A 19673-nucleotide genomic window follows, 5' to 3' on the forward strand; every position below is an offset into this window, starting at 1 on the left:
GTTAAAAAATTGCAACAATAGCACAAGAGAATATAATAAAAGGTATGGAATAACATTTCACCGGTAAGCAATGGAATAACTGTTGATTTACTATTATTTAGTTTTCAAAGTAAATGTTTGGTCGTAGAAAAAGTATTGTATGCAACGTTGTTTAACCGAGTCAAAAAATACTCGTGCGTAACAATTAACAATTTTCGGCTTCGCATGCATGCATGCACTTCTCTGAGGTGCGGAAACATTTTGTTCGAGATGTCGTCTCTTGTATATACCTCAATGGCTTCAACGTATTTAAAACGCTGTACTTTTAATCAGATAATTCCGATATTACACACTCCCAATTGAATGGATTAATTAATTAATATAATTATTGGGTTACGGCGGACTATAGGTACCTACTTACCTAAATTAATTGTTTACAACAGTTTTATTCGACTTTACCATATAGTCGTTACGTGCAGTAGATACAGGAGAGGACATAAAGTTTATGTATGTACCTACTTATATCTTCTGCGAATATCTTTAATCTAATAATTTAACTATTATTTTACCAAAAAATATACCAAAATGAATAATTGTAGGCCTAGATAGGTATATAGTAGAGAAGAAAACGCGCATCTTTGTCTTAGTCTTAAAAGTACTCTTTAAAGTAGCGGTTCTTAACTTTGGAGTTACAAATATTCAAGTAGCTCCTTATTTTGGATATTGCTTTTCTTATTTGCTGCTAATAAAAGAAAGATGGAAATATGTACATATTTTTACTACTTTATAATATAAGTACCTACCTATATTTAATAATACCTATATTGATTTCGTTTATAAGGTTTGATTTCATATCTATATATCTTATAAAATGTATGACCTGTAATTTATTAACCTGTCTGGCTTGAATATTGATACCTACACGAGAATAATTCCAAAAACAAGTCGAAATTATTCAGAATGAAGTCGAAACAATTAGCATACATTTTAAATTAATGATAATGATAAGGAAATACATAGCGCTGACATATGTAATTCAAATTTAGAACATACATCTCTGAAAAAAAAATCAAATAGAGAATCATTTCACAATTTTAGTTGTATGTGCCAGTGACATCATTAAGTTAAAATTGTTTTTTTATAGTGAATATGAACGATAAGTATTATTTATTGTTAGAATGGTATCAAGATTGGGAAGATTTAAATTCGTGTATTTGGGTAAGTCTATAAAAACAATGTTTAGTTAGATAGGTAATTTGTTCTTTTTGAGAATTTTAGCATTATCAGACGGACTTTTTTTACGCATAATAAACCATTCATTTCATGTTTTAGTACTTCATATAGGTATAAGTATTAAAAAGACATCATTGTCTAGCTATTTTTATTGTTTATAATAATGTTAACTACATTTTAGAATAAATAAATGATATATTATAGGCAAACGATACATTTCCTACTAAGTACCTAGGTACTGACTTAGTCAACAAAAGATACTTATGTACTTTTTATAGATATATGTACCTATGTACCTATTTACCTAGTTAATTTACACGTAACATTGTAATTGTAACTTTTTCTAGCAAAAATGAGGGATTGAAACTCTATAGAAAATGTACTAACATTGTTAAAAATAATACTATAATACCTAATACCTACCGCGAAGTACTTATAGTAAGTAGCGATTCTTCTTTAATATATGTAATTACTAATTAGCCACTTTTTATCACTTTAGGGTACCTGCTATAGGTATTTAGGTATATGTTTATCATAGTTTTCTTCTTTAATTTTATAGATGAAATTGTCGATTTGCATTTGATTTAGGTTCTTGTAACATTTGGGTGAGTTTACAGCTCATTATAATTTTCTTTATATATTTATTTTTGACTTGCTTTGCTTATCGATACCGTTAGGTATTTCGATATTTCAATTTGCCAAGCCCTCATTTTTGCTAAAAAGTTCTAGGTACTTAAGTATTTTGATAAACCAATGTATTTAAGGTATTTAAATACTTAAATTGAAACCTTAAGGGCAGCCTTAACTATTAATTATTTTAATCAAACATCCGTAGTCCAAGGGTTACTTATTTCATTGGCACTCTACATGTAGGACTGTACCTAGCACATCGTTTGATACCCATATAACCATTCCAGTCGCAGAATCATCAAAGTGGTAACTAAATGTCAGATGTGTCGTAACAGAGTGCGCACAATGTGTCTAGAATTGTTCAGTAACTAAGTGACGTCGCCGTGTGTACGCTTTTCCGTAACAAGACTAACAAGGTGTCGACACATTGTGTGCACTTTGCGTGCGGTTTGTGACCAAATCTGTACACAATGTGTCGTAACGGTTAACGAACTGTTTCGAAACATTGTGACTGCAAATGTCAATATAATACCTCTTGAAAACCAAAGTTTGTCAAACTGTACTCGTGTGCTCATAATTCTAGCAAGGCATCATGGGCGATGCAAATGGTAATAATCGACCAAACCCTTATAACATTTCTAACACTCGTCAACATTTTACAGAAAGGTGGGAACATTAAAAAATGCACAGAACTCAAAACAAGTAAGGTAAAACTGTGAAATTTTTAGTAATAGAAGTTTGATAGTTTTGTTTCACTTAAAAAATAACTATGTCGAATTAAATAGTAGTTTTTAATGTTAAGTAAATTCCAGATGCACTTATTCTAACCTAAACTATTTTTAGGCAGAAATGACGGAAATTATGAAAATGATGGGTACCAACGAAACTAATTTCTCCTTATTCTCCTCGGTCAGCACGACTGACCACGGCATTGTTACACTTTGAGAATATCTGAAAACAAATAAACACAAGGAGCCATATTGCAAATCCAACAGCGCGTGTCATGTGTCTATACAGAGTCTACACAGAGTCGTAACATTGCGACTACTTTGTGACTGGAATATTTTTTAGCCTTATACCATATTTTTACATCATAATTAACAAGTTTAATAGTAGGTAAAGCGTTATTTCGATTACTTAAGTATAGTACACGCATCAGAGTACTAAAAATGCATCAAATAATACCTATAGTTATGAACACAAGCACTGAGAAGTAAACAATAACATTGCCGGCTAAACTAAAATAATATGGTGGCGCGTTGATAAAATTACACTTAGTTTATCAAATCACCCGAGCAGTTTAATTTCCCATAGTAATTTAAGTCTTATTGTAATATAAATGCAAACAAATAATACATACTTACGTCTTGTAATCCGTTTTAGAGATCACTTATTTTTATTTAAGTATTTTTCCATCTGACATTTCCATTTGACACGAACAAAATGAACGAATGAACGAATGATTTTGGGATATAAGTGGTCGCAAACTGGTAACAATGTGTGCACACGGCAACGACACTTTGTTACTAAAATGTGTCTGTAAAATGTGTCGACCCTTCCCCATTCTGGTAACCGCGACGTAACGGCGACGAGCCGACGACTCTGCGACTGGAATTGTGACCGAAACAGACGGTGTCGACGCAAGATGTGTCTACACCGTGTCGTAACGGCGACTGAAAATGGCTGTATGGGTAGGTATTTAAAAACATCTTTCTCGTTCTAAAAAAAACGTAGAAAAAACGCTTTGAAAGCCCAACAAAATGTGTAAACTGGTATATTATATATATCGCCGTACATACCCTGAAAAACGGCCTTCAGGTTTACATCGCAGCTCGCAGAAGGGAACCCTGCAAAGTATAGCGAAACTCGAATGAAACTTTAGTTTAGCGGCATCTGATGAACACTTTTAAAACCATTCGTAACGTGTCTTCTAAGCACCCAACTAAACCCGTCTAACGACTTGCGGAGCTACGTTGATCGCCTAAATTTTGACATCGTCCCACAACAGATGGCGTTAAATGTACTGTTTTCTAAAAATTTTCTCGGTCGAGCATCGAGTCTAACGGATGTTTATCATGTAGCGTGCCGTCTGGTACTCTGGGGTAATTTTGAGGTTGCAAGCCAGGTTGCGTAGCCAACATGCCAATCGTTTACGCTCCGTAGCGGACGAAACGCAACTCTCACTGTCGCACTTATATGGAAAAGTGATAGAGAGACACACACCTAGGGTTTGCAATCCGGATCCGAAATGTATGAAATTATCCGGATCTGGATCCGGATCCGCGGACCTTTCGGATCCGTCGTGCAAACCCTACACACACCGTTTCGTTGTCGTAGCGCAAGCGATTGTCACGTTGGCTAGGCACCCCGTTCAGTTTGTTTAGGTCTGGATTGAGATTTCGAAGCCCGCCTAATCTTTTGTTTGTTGATAACATTTCAACATACAACTAACAGATGTTCTACAAAAATAGAACGTTAAACGTTCCTATGTATAGGTACAAATGTAGGTATAGGTACCCTCATAAATGGCAATACGATAAGGTGTAGTTACTAAAGAATCCTTGTGCTATTGCATGTGTTCATATGCCATTATCGTCATTATTATTTACCTACTACCTATATAATAATAATATAATAATAATAGCCCTTTATTTCATGCAATTTACGTGACATTCCACAAATTAGCAATTACATATCAGGTAACATGCAAATATTGTCTACTTATTTATAAATAATTTCCATATGTTATAAATTTACATTTACATATCTGCCTATTAGAATATATTAATATTAATTGATTTTTATAAATTTAATTGTGATTAAAATAATGAATTAATTATTATATAAATTAACTAATTGCATGGCGCTTTGCGCGCAAAGGCCTCCCCCAAACGTTCCCATTTTTTCCTATCTTGAGCTGATCTCCACCAGTGTATGTCGTGACTTTTCAGATCGTCTCTCCATCTGAGTTTAGGCCTATAATTCTTCCTTTTTCTATATCTGGGTACCCACTCTGTTGTTATTTTTGCCCATCTATCGCTTGGCATTCTACATACATGGCATACGAAGTATCTCGAATCACGAAGATGCCTGAGCGAACATAGTTACAAATGCAATAGCGTGACATTTCTTTAACAATGTCATCAGAAATTGCAACAACTATCATATCATAGCTAGTAGTAAAGTTTATCAGCGATTGCCCGGTAAATTGGATAGGTACTTAAAATACGACAGTCTTTTTAGGGTTCCGTAGCCAAATGGCAAAAAACGGAACCCTTATAGATTCGTCATGTCTGTCTGTCTGTCCGTCTGTCCGTCCGTATGTCACAGCCACTTTTCTCCGAAACTATAAGAACTATACTGTTGAAACTGGGTAAATAGATGTATTCTGTGAACCGCATTAAGATTTTCACACAAAAATAGAAAAAAAAACAATAAATTTTTGGGGTTCCCCATACTTCGAACTGAAACTCAAAAATTTTTTTTTCATCAAACCCATACGTGTGGGGTATCTATGGATAGGTCTTCAAAAATGATATTGAGGTTTCTAATATCATTTTTTTCTAAACTCAATAGTTTGCGCGAGAGACACTTCCAAAGTCGTAAAATGTGTGTCCCCCCCCCCCCCCTGTAACTTCTAAAATAAGAGAATGATAAAACTAAAAAAAATATATGATGTACATTACCATGTAAACTTCCACCGAAAATTGGTTTGAACGAGATCTAGTAAGTAGTTTTTTTTTAATACGTCATAAATCGCCTAAATACGGAACCCTTCATGGGCGAGTCCGACTCGCACTTGGCCGCTTTTTACATTTACTTTACTACTAGCTACTAATTCTAAAACTATCGCAATAATGTCACCAATAAATCGAAAAAAGTACCATAAAAATATAAGATAAAAAGCGGCTTTGGCGACAAGAACCCGAATAATAAATAAAAAAATATAAAATTATAGTAATTTTGTTATTTTTACTTTAGTGTACCTAACTAAACAGATTTCGTACAATATTACAAGTACTATTTTACTTCAGAAATGCGACAGTCAGGCAGTTACCTACGTAGGCCACGCCCTCAATAATTCTCTACAATTTTCTGTCGGACTATAATTAACACCATATAGAGCTACAGTGAAAAATATCAGAGGAGAAATAACTATCTAAACATTACAATTAGTATAATGAATTAGTTAGCGTTACGTTACATGCGATGTAAGAGGGTATTCCAATCCAAGCCTAAAATGTTTTCAATTTCGAATAAACACAGAGGGACATCAATTTGAAGGTACCTATAATAAACTGACCCAATCCGAGAATCGAACCCTTTCGTACCTAACCTCTTTCACGAGGTAAAGTTATCCTTAAGTGGTCGCGTGATAGCGGATCCCACTCACTTATGGGATTTGTGCATCTTACGAGTATCTCGCTTATCTTGAGAATTGATAAATCGTGGCCATCGTGGGTAGATAGGTAGACCTACCTGTGTAACCGCCTTTCAGAGGTTTCGTAAAGTTTTACCTATTACATAATCCAAATCCTTAACTTTATAAATAATCAAGGAAGGCCATAACTCGTCGCGATTATTCACATCGCGCGGCCTTAAATCGCATATTAGGTGGAGGCACGAAGGGGTTTCCAGTTCTGGGACGCTGCCCGTCAGCGGTACTGCCGTAATCCCTGATGCCGCACAACCGGTACCAAACGCGCAGTCACACAGTTGCAACCTGGATGAGCTCGCGTCTTTTAAGGAATCGGTGCGGGTTCTTAGGCACATTCCGAGGGGGGCGAGAAGCGTTGCAGCTGATAAATTGTGCAAAATTATTCAGAGTTGCATTACCGTTAATGGACTCGACGACTGGTACGCTCTGTTGTCTTTTGCGTATAGGGCCCTAAGGACTCCCGAATCGGGTGGTACAAGCTCTCTTACTGCGAAGGTCAAGGCAAATGTGGAGGCCTTCTCATACTTATCGTCCGATGATGGGACTGCGGCTTCACGATCGCTGTCTCTCACGAGGACAATTGAGGCCAAGGTTCATGAGGGGGATTTAAGGGGAGCCGTCCGATTACTCATGAGTGAGGACGTAATTGCTCCGTCAGGATCGGACACTCTCGCAGCGCTGCAGTCCAAGCATCCAAGCCCTTCCCGTCCTCTATGTTTCCCGGCAGAACCGGGCCTGGACTGTCCCACTTTGTCCATGAAGGTGGAGGACGTGGTTCTAGCGATCAACTCATTCCACAATGGATCGGCGGCGGGGCTTGATGGCATTCGTCCGGCTCACTTGAAAGAGCTCATATCTGGCTCGGCTGGGGACGGTGGGGTGCGCTTGTTGGAGGCTCTCACAAAACTGTGTAATTTCCTGTTGGGCGGCAAGTTAAATCCCCTGGTGTGTCCTTATTTATATGGGGCTACATTATGTGCTCTCAAAAAGAAGGAGGGTGGAGTGAGGCCGATAGCTGTAGGGTGCACCCTTCGTCGCCTGGTGGCGAAACTTGGGTGCCGTGCAGTTAGAGGAGAGATGGCTTCCTACCTTCAGCCACATCAGGTAGGGTTCGGAACTCGTTTGGGGTGTGAGGCGGCAATACATGCCGTTCGAGCTTTTGCATTGGACCCAGCAAATTCAGGCTGCGTGATTGTCAAACTGGATGTGAAAAACGCGTTCAACTCCCTGGAGCGGGACGTTTTGCTAAATGAGGTCAGTAATAATATTCCAATGCTCTTCCCTTTTCTTCACCAGGTCTATCAACATCCTTCCAATCTCTTTCATGGTTCCGACCGTATCCTTTCTCAGGTAGGTGCCCAACAGGGGGATCCGCTCGGTCCGCTTACCTTCAGCCTGGCAATTCACAAAGTCATCACCGAGCTCAAATCTCCCCTTAATGTCTGGTACCTCGACGATGGCACAATTGGAGGAAAACCGGACGAGGTGGAGCAAGACTTACTTATCCTTTTGCCGCGTCTAAGGGATTTGGGGCTGGAGGTGAATACCTCTAAATGTGAGTTTTTCCCCTGTGGGCCAGAGTCTTCTTGTCTTTTCCCATGTTTCTCTTCTTTACTTCCTGGCCTCAGGCAGCTAGACACCAACTCTTTTTGTTTGTTGGGGGCTCCGATATTTCCGTCCGCAGTTCCTGAAGCGCTACGGGTGGGCAGAGATCTTCTTCAGCTCGCTGGCGAGCGTCTCAAAGAAATAAGTCCGCATATAGCGTTGGTCCTAATGCAAAAGTGTTTCGCCGTCCCGAAAATGACGTACCTGCTACGTACATCTCCAGTTTGGCAGTTCCCGGACGAAATAACTTCCTTCGACGACACCATTAAAGCCACGATTGAGGCGGTTGTCAACGTCTCTCTCAGCGATGACCAATGGAGGCAGGCGGCTTTGCCGGTCCGGCATGGGGGCATTGGGGTGCGACGTGTGCAGGACGTAAGTCTGCCGGCCTTCTTGGCGTCGGCCCATGGGGTGGCGGACCTTGTTGCTGATATTTTGTCCTTGAATGGCGACAAGGCGAGCATACCTTTCGTGGCCGATGCGCTGAGGGAGTGGTTGGCTCTCAATCCTGGAGCACACGTGCCGGAAAACCCCAAATTTCAGCGGGCGTGGGATGACGTGGGGTGTAAGGACACGCTGAACGGGCTTATTGGGAATGCTGTGGGCACGGAACGCGCAAGACTTCTGGCTGTATCGCAGTCAGAATCCGGGGCATGGTTGCACGCGCTGCCTTCTCCTCAATTAGGCACCCTGCTGGATAGTGACTCATTGCGGGTGTCCGTTGCTCTCCGCCTGGGCTGCAAGGTATGTGAGCCACATATATGCATTTGCGGTACCATGGTGGGGGCCGACGGCCACCACGCGCTGAGTTGCCGGCGTTGTGCTGGCAGGCACCCGCGTCACCATGCCCTCAACGATATAGTTCAGAGGGCTCTCAGGTCGGCGGGCATTCCGTCGGTACTCGAGCCTCCAGGCCTTAGTCGCACGGATGGCAAAAGGCCTGATGGGCTAACGCTCGTACCGTGGGAGAGAGGGCGGTGCTTGGTGTGGGACGCTACGTGTGTCAGCACCTTCGCCGCCTCGCATATCAGTCGCACGGTGCGCGCGGCTGGAGCGGCGGCCGAGTCTCAGGCTGGAGTGAAGCGGCAAAAGTATGCCCCCCTAGGAGCAGGGTACATTTTTCTCCCTTTCGCGGTAGAAACGGCGGGCTGCTGGGGGGCGGACGCGAAAGACATGGTGCGCGACATAGGCCGTCGACTTAGGCAGAAGGGGGAGGACCCCCGCTCCGAGTCGTTTCTGGTGCAGAGGCTATCCATAGCCATCCAGCGCGGCAATGCTGCGAGTATTATGGGCACTTTTGCACCGGAAGCGTCTAGGAGCGGCAGCAATGCTTAGTTAGTAGTTAGTTTGTAAGTATGACTGACTGTATGTATGTCTTTTTAATTGTATTCATTAATAAATGTTTTACATCAAGGAAGGTATATAGCTACATACCTAGATTATAAATATAATATATGTACATATGTAGGTATTGTTATTTTATTCTCTTTCTCTTGTACTTACGTAATCAAATTATAAAGGAAAGTTGATTGATTTTAGATTGCGAAAGGTGGATTCTGACTTAGCCCTTTTGACCATCGTAGGTATTTAATTAATTTAGATCAGTCCTGAATATAAAGAAGGGCTGAATGAATGGTACTCTACGTCCTCTCTTACAAATTGCCGTATCGGTACTTACAATGTCTATTTAATACTACCCATAGTTCGTTTTTTTAGCATTAGAAAGAACTTGAAAGAAGGTAAGTGATTTTGACATGTCTTTTAATTGAAAAAACACTTTTTAAAAATCAATAACTATTACTTATGAAAGCAGAAGACTATACAAGATCGTATTAGTTTCATAATTGTTACATATTTACCGTAACTTATTTTTAAAATGACTGTGTTTTTCAATTAAAAAGACACATCAAGATTGTTTACCTTATTTCTAATGCTAAAAATAACGAAATATATCTACTCAAATTATTCCAACAAAATCTCGCCACATTTAAAATTTCAAGTCTTTGATTATAAATATCTTATATTATATATAGTATAGTATAGTATATCGTATAGTACACACATAGTTTTCGTTAATTTAGTGTTATTTTAACATATTTTGAAACTTTAATAGGTAACTAGAAAAAAATATTGAAATGTAGGGTGCAACTTATTTTTTCACACACCCCCATGGATTTGTAGCGAGACGACAAGTGGGGTTCGATCCTGTAGATTTTCTTGATTTTTACCACGACGTAAATTTATGATCACCTTTGCACTTATTGCAGAAAAGGTTGGGAAACTCTGATTTAACTGATAAGGTAATTTCAATTTAAAAATTCATAAAAGTTATCATAGAAATTGTATTAGAACATAATAAATAACACTTAAATTTAAAAAATATAAATTAAAATATTGGTCTAAGTCGTAGTCGCTCGGTAGCGTGCCCAGAAGGCTGGCCGCATTGCCCCGCTGGATGGCAATGCTGATCCGCTGGGCAAAATATTGGCCAGCCCTCTGGTGGGTCTGGTCACCAGAAGCCTCTAGTACTATTATTTATTCTGGGTAGGTACATTAAAATTACAATTATTATATTAAAAAATCTAGTTCTAATCTTAGTTAAATAGTTTAGATAATTATAGATAATTCATCTTCATCTCCATCTTCCTCGTACGCATTGTCCCGGCATTTTGCCACGGCTCATGGGAGCCTGGGGTCCGCTTGGCAACTAATCCCAGTAATTGGCGTGGGCACTAGTTTTTACGAAAGCGACGCCATCTGACCTTCCAACCAAGAGGGTAAACTAGGCCCGTATTGGGATTAGTCCGGTTTCCTCACGATGTTTTCCTTCACCGAAAAGCGACTGGTAAATATCAAATGATATTTCGTACATAAGTTCCGAAAAACTCATTGGTACGAGCCGGGGTTCGAACCCGCGACCTCCGGATTGCAAGTCGCACGCTCTCACCGCTACCAGGCCACCAGCGCTTCATTTACCTATAGATAATTTAGATAGACACCAGATTATAGATAATTATAGATTTAATTTTACTTAAATATAGATGGTCAAGCAGATCTTGTCAGTAGAAAAAGGCGGCAAATTTGAAAAATGTAGGCGCGAAGGGATATCGTCCCATAGAAAATTTGAATTTCGCGCCTTTTTCTACTGACAAGATTTGCTTGGCTATCTATATATACCTTATCTGATAAGATAAGTGTAAGTTGGTACCTAGATCCTAGTAACATCTACGAGTAAATTTCGCATAAGAAATACCTAAACTGAAATGTCCCTATCACAAGTTTCACAACTAGTAGACACATCAAAAAACGTAAATTGATGTAGGTGTAATATGTAGTGAAAAATGAACGATCCTCAAAGTTAGTCATACTGCGACGTAAATTGATATAATTAGGTGGGCAATTGGGCATTGTCATCAGCGATGGTTCAAGTCACGAGATGACCACGAGAGGGCGCTCGGAACGCAGCGCAGGGAGGAATGTAATGTAGGGATGACGCCGGCCGGGACCGGGGGGCCTGGAGCGATTCATTGATCCGAACGCTCTCGGGCTCGTGACGGGGAGCGCCGAACTAGGGGGAGGGTCGCTCGCAGCATCTCTCTCCCTCTCCGTTAAGAATGAATCTCACTAGCTTACCAACGCGGTATTACCTACCTATACTTTAGATTACTTTAGAATTTACATGTGTTATTAATTATGAACTTAGGTAATTAACAGGAGCATTTAAGTTGAGATATAATAATAATTGAACATATATTTCGTAATTATTTAAACACTACTATAAACCTACAGGTGTATGCCATAAACCTTGCTATAGATAAATCCTTTCATTAAAATGTATTCTCCATGTTTTGTTTTAAACTAACTAAATATATTGCTAACAATTTTCATCTCATATATAAATGATACCAACCAACTTTTAAGAATGATTGATTATAAAACGCCATTCGCAAAGTTCAAAAAAGCAACGTGAGCGCGAGTTTGTAATCTGTCCAACCACCGTCCAATGCTAACGTCAAGGAGTACGACATATATCGCTATCGCACTCTAATAGCCCGAACCCGAAACATTCGGGTGTCTCGTTCGCACTCCGCGCGTTCGAGCAGCTGTCGCGTTTCGTGGCATCTGTGTGAGTGAGGCGAGCCACGCCGTTGTTGCATTAACGCACAGTCACAGCACATCGACACCAACCGCGACAGTGTTCAGCGCGTTATTTCTGCGCTGTTTCTAAATAACCTAAAAAGTTGAACAAGCCAGATTATTTTTAGGAATAATCGTAGCAATTATCATAAAATACTCATGACTGCTTCGAATTTATAAGAGTTTGTGCTGTGAAGTCGACGCCCATCTCGGAGGCGTACGTGGAGTGTATTTTTGTGCAACACAAAGCAAATACAAACGGCAAGCTGTGGGGATCAGGGGCCTTTTTTTTGCCGCCGCAGGGGATGTACTATCCTGTGAGTATACATCAATATCTAACGAAATCGTACAAGCGAGGTTACATTGCCAGTTATTATTATCTCAAGTCATCTGAAGTCGTGATAGGATATTGGCGCACAATAGTACGCGTACGGCGCATGTCGTTATTGTCAGATGCGTTTTGTTTATACAGCGTTCTTTACATATTACAATCTTGCCCTCTGGTTCTTTAACATTATGATCTGTAGATCTGTAGATGACACCTGATTTATATTCATCTATTTTATCGTTAATTTGAGATGGATACATTCTACTTCAATACCGTGAAGGTTTGATATTAGATTCAATTAAAGCATATACCTACTTACATGACAAGAATAATTTACCGAGGGCGCCTCTTAAAATGTGTTGTGGCATGAATGAATGAGTAACTTTTGCCGTACCACTGGACGTTGTTTTGTCTCTTGAATATTAATGAAATTTAAATGTAATCTTTAATAATATTATAATCTGTAATAATGTAGGTATCCGGTATAGGTATTGTAATTAGCATAATAAGAATAATATTACTCATTTAGGTATGTTGTTTAATTTCAATACAGCATAGAGGAAATATCAAGTCAATTTTATTGTCAACTTGAATGAGATGTAAGCAGTAATTTTCACAAAGCACTAATTTAAACTATAACCATACTTAACCATATTTGACACGAGAATACAGATAACATCTGTGCATTATACAGTTAATTTTGCTATCTACCTAACTTACAATAATGTTACGCGATATCACATCTGTCGGCAATGCCGGTAAATGGAATGTCGATAAATACCGATTTTCACTTATAGGGTGAATGATGAGCGCCAATTTGATTTATTAGAGCTGAGAAAATGGAGACATTTATATAAAAATGGAATAAAACACGCGGAAGATTGATTGAATGTTACCATTTTCATCCCCTTTTCAAATTATGATTCCCTATCTATATCAATGATAGGTACTTAGGTGCCTACCTACATTATGTGTTTGTTACTGTTTTGACTTGAGCTTTACAATAAATTGGTCTGTTGTCATTGCCACGGTAAAGCTGGGTGACCCTGAGCATAACCTATCTGCGAATCTGTTTTCTGTTATAGGTACCTACCTATAGTAACATTAGTAACTACCTAATAGTCCATCATGTTGTTATAGGTATCTACAACAACATGATGATAATTGGCGGTTAATAAACAATCGGTGAATTAGGTTAGATAACCTACACCGATTGTTTATTAACCGCCAATTTTAGTATAAAGGATGACTCACGTTAGACCGGGCCGTGTCCGGGCCGGAGCTTCCGGCGCTTACTTTTCTATGACAATGACAGGTGATCACGTGATGCTTTCCATAGAAAACGAAGCGCCGGAAGCTCCGGCCCGGACACGACCCGGTCTAACGTGAGTCATCCTTTACTAACCAACGTAAATTGGATTTGGCGCCATTTCGAACTGTACCACAACATAGAGAAATATACCACAATCAGCATGGAATCGTTTGAGCTAACTTAATGAGGTTGTTGTGACAAGGTTCAAAATAGCCTATAAGTAAATATGTATATCTGTCTGACTATACTAACTCCTGAGCTACTCGTTAGACTTATAAAGAATTTGCATTCAAACATGGGGAAAAACGCCATACCTATGTCATCAATCTCGCGAAAGCAATTAGCGGTTTATCGATATTGGACCTTAATCTCGTAATATATATACCTGGGTACAGTAGGTACCTCTAACAAAATAGGCTTTTAGTGAAATCGGAGAAACTATAGTCTGACCAGCTAATTATGCCACGATCTCATTATTCACTCACATTTATAACTCGGAAAACTATGGGTAGTGTAGTTAGTGATATTTATTAGTGATATGATGGTTAAATAGACTAGATAAGATATACCTACCTATCAGTTACACTGGGGGTTTCGTTAAGATCCCAATCCCTTATAATTAAAAATTACGACAAGCATCGCTCAATAGCGTGAGGCTCACCGGCCTATTAAAAATGGGTCAACCAGTGGTTAATCTCTGCTCCTACCCTAATATACTTGTAAGCATGGCGTTAAAATCTACATTATATACCTACCTGTCCACTTGATTATATACAGTCCTAATCTATTAGTCCTATATAATAACTTACGAAACAGGTTGCAAGCTACCTTAGATTTCGGGGTTGGGTTTTGTGGTTGGTTTCATATTATCCAAGTATGTACTTCAAAAAAAAAGTTAGGTCTTCGGTATCTTATGCAAGATCAAAATAATCTGCATAACACCCTTTAACTTTGTGTAGGAACTAAATTACTAAACAAAAACCACAAATGAACAGAATCTGTAAAACGGCTAATAAGGGAAGTCGGCCTTTAGTTAAACATTATTAACATAAGATAGCATACGAAACATGTAAACGAGCTCTAGCCTGAATAGTTATTAAACTTGCATAATTTACTAACTTTGCCCAGCAAACTTGGTAATAACAATAGGTACCTAGGCACCTAAATAAGCATCCGGAATTAAATTGGGTATAGCTTGCTCGTCTGCCAGCCTACGTAAGATATGCAAAATCGCTCCCGTTTCTACCTGGGTTCGAAGTAGCCCTGTTGCTAAAATAAATAGCAGCATGTTTTTGTTCCTTTGTTCAAATTTCGGGCGGAGTCGTAAGGGCAGATTACTGGAACCCGTTCAAAGCCTCAAGGTGAACGCGCGCGGCCGGCGGGGAGATGCCGCTAATAAGGATAAAAATATTTACAACATCTTTCGAGTTCACGGACGATCCACCATTTTGAAATGTGTGCCTACCTGCTTGCGATGCGAAGGATCCGTTTGGCATTGAAGGTGCCTACACTAAGTAGGTAACTTCTTTATAACAAAAGAAATGTTCACTTACCTGGAGTTCGTTCTCACCTGTAAAGATTAATGCAGGTAACAGATAATGCAGAATTACAGAGAGGTTTGCCTGGATTGTTGAGGCTAAATAACCTAACTCGGTGTCCCTATCCCTATCCTAAGTGTCCTTGGAATGTCTAGATGTAGGTAAAGTTAATATTTAAGATAACTATCAGATTTCTAGTAAGAGCTCTAAGTAACATTCGGATAACTTAGAAAATCAAACCATTTGAGGTAATTATGTACCTATGAAGAAAATGATATGCGGTAATTTTTGACTGTCTGTAATCTTTGCAAGCCATACCTACGGCTTAAAACGTGCCATTAATCTTGTTTTTATTCATTCTCGTCTCAATGTCAAGATGCCCATGACATCCGAATCCCATCGGCTTGCTTAACCTAACAAGTTCACGGACACTACGTGAGACAGTGTTATTATTATTATTTCTCAGGGCTTGGTAGTACAGTCGGCCAAATATGTGGTCTACCACCCTACGGTTGAGGTTCGTTTGAACGTCATGAGACAACAAGGTCGATTTACGTTAAACGTCAACGTTAAAAGTCAACCTTAGCGATGGTTAGATCTCGCAGAAACTTTTGTCAAAACTGATAGACCACTCTCTTGGCCCACTGTACATAGTAGCTACAGCGGAGCGGACAACAATAAAAATGTTAATGAGGGAAACATAATGATGCGTTCAATTTGCTTGACAAGTTGTGACAAATGAGAAGAAAGGTACCTACTTATTCCCATTTGCTCCCACCCAACCTGGCCGAGACGGCAACGACACCGGGAACAAGTGGGAACAGGTAGTAATTTTTTTTCACACAGCACATGCATATACCTAGGTATGATGGAGTAGATGTATGTGCTTGTCAATCACATCAACAGGTGCATGGGTGCATCTTCTCAGTAGTCTCAGTTATACCTATGGGATCTTGCTGTAAACCCCTATACATCATGCACTTACTTAGTCGAACCGTACCTGTGTAAGAACATATCAGAGACGAACACACGATTAAGGCGATTAGTATTTAGGTACTTAAGGCTTGTTTACTACCGTATTACCATGTGTATTGCAAGATTTAACATGTGTCATGGCGCGTAGTTATTTCCTTACATGGCCGTTCAGTAGACCAATGTCAAATCAGGCAATTATCGAGAGACCTATTGTGATTGCGAACTGAGTCGGCCGGCATTCGATTACAGTTCAACAAATCTCCTGTATTCCGTCACGCAACTATAGTCTTCCTGGAAAATTGCTCTATGTACCTACGTAGATAACTATTCGTACGAAAAACCGTATTTATTGGATCTTGTTATGGTAGGCAATTGAATATTTTTTTAAACAACGTCAACAGAAAATATTGCGCGCCGTGATATTTTCGTACAAAGGAACCTTTGTTAGGATTTACGTTGACGAAAAAAGTAAACGTTACGCAATCCTAACAAAATGTTTGGTTATTTTCTGACCACTTGGCAGGTTAGTCCAAAACAGACGTGATTTTTTTGTGATATAATTATCTTGTTGATATGTATTACTGCCAATTCATACGTCGACTTAATTTTACACTATATTTGTATCTGGGCTCTGAACATCCTATTAACATACATTATTTGTTACCTCATACGCCTGATTTCCCGAAGGTACAATATTGCGTCCAATCAAAACTACCTACCCCCAGTTTAAACAGACTAGAGAGCCGATTAAGGTCCAAAATTGACTAGGGATCTATTTTTTAGTCTCGTCTGTTAAAGCCGCTGCCTTTGTAGCTAAGTATAATGATATGAATGATCCTGTGTTTCGTGTGTAACTGACGTGAAGTACCTAACAGTTCGTTTCAGGTGTCAATCAATATTCTAGGGATATTCCCTATATCAATGTTATTCTTTTAATATAAAAAATATGCCGCAGATAGCATAGAGAAAAGTAGGTATTTCATAAAATTGTTATTGCTAAAACGTGCTTCAGAAAATCTCGGTAACAGAAATTGCGAAATTCTTTTCGACTCCTGCCTCCTCGGTTTGTTTGGAAGGATTTTAGTAAAACCGATAAAATAGGTACATGTCTCTCCTCTATTCGCATGAACGCTTTATCGTTAGACAATAATAATCCGTGTTAGGTACAGTGAAGACAATATTATGTGAGAATAAACGTTAAACCTAGTTGAGTAAGGTTAAATCGAGTTGCCCTCTCTAAGCCCAAGATAATTTTGTCCGGTTACTCGTAGTCTTCTCTATTGTTATTCCTATTGTAGAATTTGTAGAGATGGCATTATATTATATCTCTATTCTCGGACGCTACGAGCCCGATTAAAATCTGTTAAATCAGTTCATTAGAATATCCTTTGTAAATTGGCCTTACTCAGATATCTTACCAAATATAGGTACAGTTTGAACCAATTGTGTTTTTAAATTGAACATTTTCTACGGTTTCCTAGGACTTCCATCCATTTGCGTATTGTTTAGATCAGTGGTCGGCAACCTTTTAGCAGCCAAGGGCCACATAGTAGTTAACGAAGTTGACGTAGGCCGTACTTTGTTAATATTTATGACTTCATCAGACATTTTCGTTCGTCAATATTACATACAAAATAGCCAGGGAGGCTCGTGGGCCGCAAGTGACAGCCAGTGACAGGTTCACGCCGCGCCGCAGGTTGCCGACCGCTGGTTTAGATAACATAAATTAACGTTCTGTTTATTTCATTCCGTATCTTATTTAAAATAGCAATAGATTTCGTCTCTTCAGATTTAATTTCAAAGAATCTATTAATCTGTCTCGTGCGGAACATGCGGGGAACTCAGTTGGGTATGGTTTGTAAGTTACGAAGTTGCTATGCCAACATCTACAAATTCCTGTTTGCCGCAAAGCCTCCAGGTTTCCCCTCTCTAATTTGCTGGCTGGGTCCCTACCGCTTTTAATGGCGGTCTCCATTGTACACGCCTCGTGAAAGTTACAAATTAATTTAAATGTTCTTAAGTAACACAACCATCCTTCTTGAAGCTGTTAATGAGTTACTTATTTCGCTCATTTTGGAGTAACCGGGAGAGCGGAAAATCGACTTATCTTGTTCACCCTTTTGTTACTTTCTAACTTCCTACTACGCTCGGCGCAGTGTTACGTAGATATGTAATCACCTCCTGGGATCGAGTAAACAAGGATTACACGCATTTACGAGTAGGACCAAATGAAAGTATTAAAACGATTTCCAGCTTGCTGGGTAATATTTCCTCAAAACGCTGTTTTTGGATCTATTCAATTGGCCTATTTCAATAATCAGATAAAACATACATTGATAAATAGAACCTACAACATATTTGTAAAATGTCGGCGTCTCGCGGAAGCAGTAGTAGTTAGAGCGTTTTGCCACTTTTCAGTACTTTGGAGGCCAATTTCTCCCAGTAAGTTGCGTATGGGCAGCTAAAAAAATACATGTCTGTTATTTTAGACTACTCTATAACATATATAAAAATAAATCAAATCGGAGCCGACCTGTTGGGTACCCTTCCTTGTTACTTAAAATGAATATTCCAAATTGTGGCTGCTGTTGGGTGGCTGTTTGCAAATTGGTCGTATTTATTGAAGGATGTAGATAAATACTCTAGTTAATTTCCAACAAATTTGTTTCTAAAGAACACATGTTTTCACTGTTTTCGGGATATAATGAGATTTTCCTTGTTATGTTTTGCCGAAGGGTTTCAATGGTGAAATAAACTTTAAAAAAGACACTTGCGTTAAATTTACCTAATATCTTACCCCCTTAATCATAACTCTCGGTAAACCTGTTAACTGTTAAGTTGTCCGTGACTTTGTTTGATTTTGTCTCCTTTTGACAAACACAAATGTAAAAATGACGGATAGAGATTTGTCTCTATCCGTCCGTTTGTGTTCGATTATTCTACCAACGGCATCTTAGATTGGGCAGATGTTTATGAAAAACTGCATTAGAAACATATGTATGTATTTAAAATTCTAGTAGTTAGCGGCTCATTTGTTGCAAACTCACTTAAGTACAATATGTACATACACCCTCTATGAAATACGTCCAATTAGAAAACACCCATGTATGATACCACCTACACGTACTTGGTTTAGCTTTCGTTAACCTGGCTCTTATTTCTCTCGTGAATTTGCCTGGATGAAGGACATCAAGATGAATCGGGCCAAATTATACTCGTATTTCGTTAAACACACGCTTATTAAGGGGACGAACCTGCGGTATAAGCTAGTACGAAATGTGCTTTTGCAAAACAGAACCTACCTAAATCTGGGAGATTCCCACAGCCTAGAAATGGATCACTGAAATAAGAATTTTTCAAATACGTACGATTGCGTAATAGTATAAAAAATCGACTAAAATAAGATTTTCTCACGTCTCTGTGACAGCTGTTTAACAGCTGCTAAAAAACAAATTGTATAACAATATCCCAATGTGGAATATATACAGGGTGCCCAGT

General features: G+C 39.1%; 2 protein-coding genes across 6 annotated transcripts in view; both read left to right on the forward strand.

Annotated features, from left to right (window-relative positions):
* The first annotated feature begins 6910 nt into the window (after window positions 1-6910).
* On the forward strand, window positions 6911-11416 carry LOC134649149 (uncharacterized). Its single transcript, XM_063503862.1, has 4 exons — window positions 6911-7534; window positions 7631-7835; window positions 7965-9124; window positions 11303-11416. Exons 1-4 carry the CDS (start codon window positions 6911-6913, stop codon window positions 11414-11416), a joined length of 2103 nt encoding a protein of 700 aa, XP_063359932.1.
* A 524-nt stretch (window positions 11417-11940) lies between these two features.
* Window positions 11941-19673, forward strand: part of LOC134648876 (RNA binding protein fox-1 homolog 3) — a 65330-nt gene continuing 57597 nt past the window's right edge. Inside the window, exon 1 of one of the 5 annotated variants that reach the window (XM_063503457.1) lies at window positions 11941-12339. In XM_063503457.1, coding sequence (XP_063359527.1) covers window positions 12328-12339 — 12 coding nt within the window. In that variant the 5' untranslated portion in view covers window positions 11941-12327. The remainder of the gene's footprint in view (window positions 12340-19673) is intronic. The other 4 variants (XM_063503459.1, XM_063503456.1, XM_063503460.1 and 1 more) reach the window with 4 other exon arrangements.

The sequence above is a fragment of the Cydia amplana genome, chromosome 6 (assembly GCF_948474715.1).
Source record: "Cydia amplana chromosome 6, ilCydAmpl1.1, whole genome shotgun sequence".
In the NCBI taxonomy this organism is placed as follows: Eukaryota; Metazoa; Arthropoda; class Insecta; order Lepidoptera; family Tortricidae; genus Cydia; species Cydia amplana.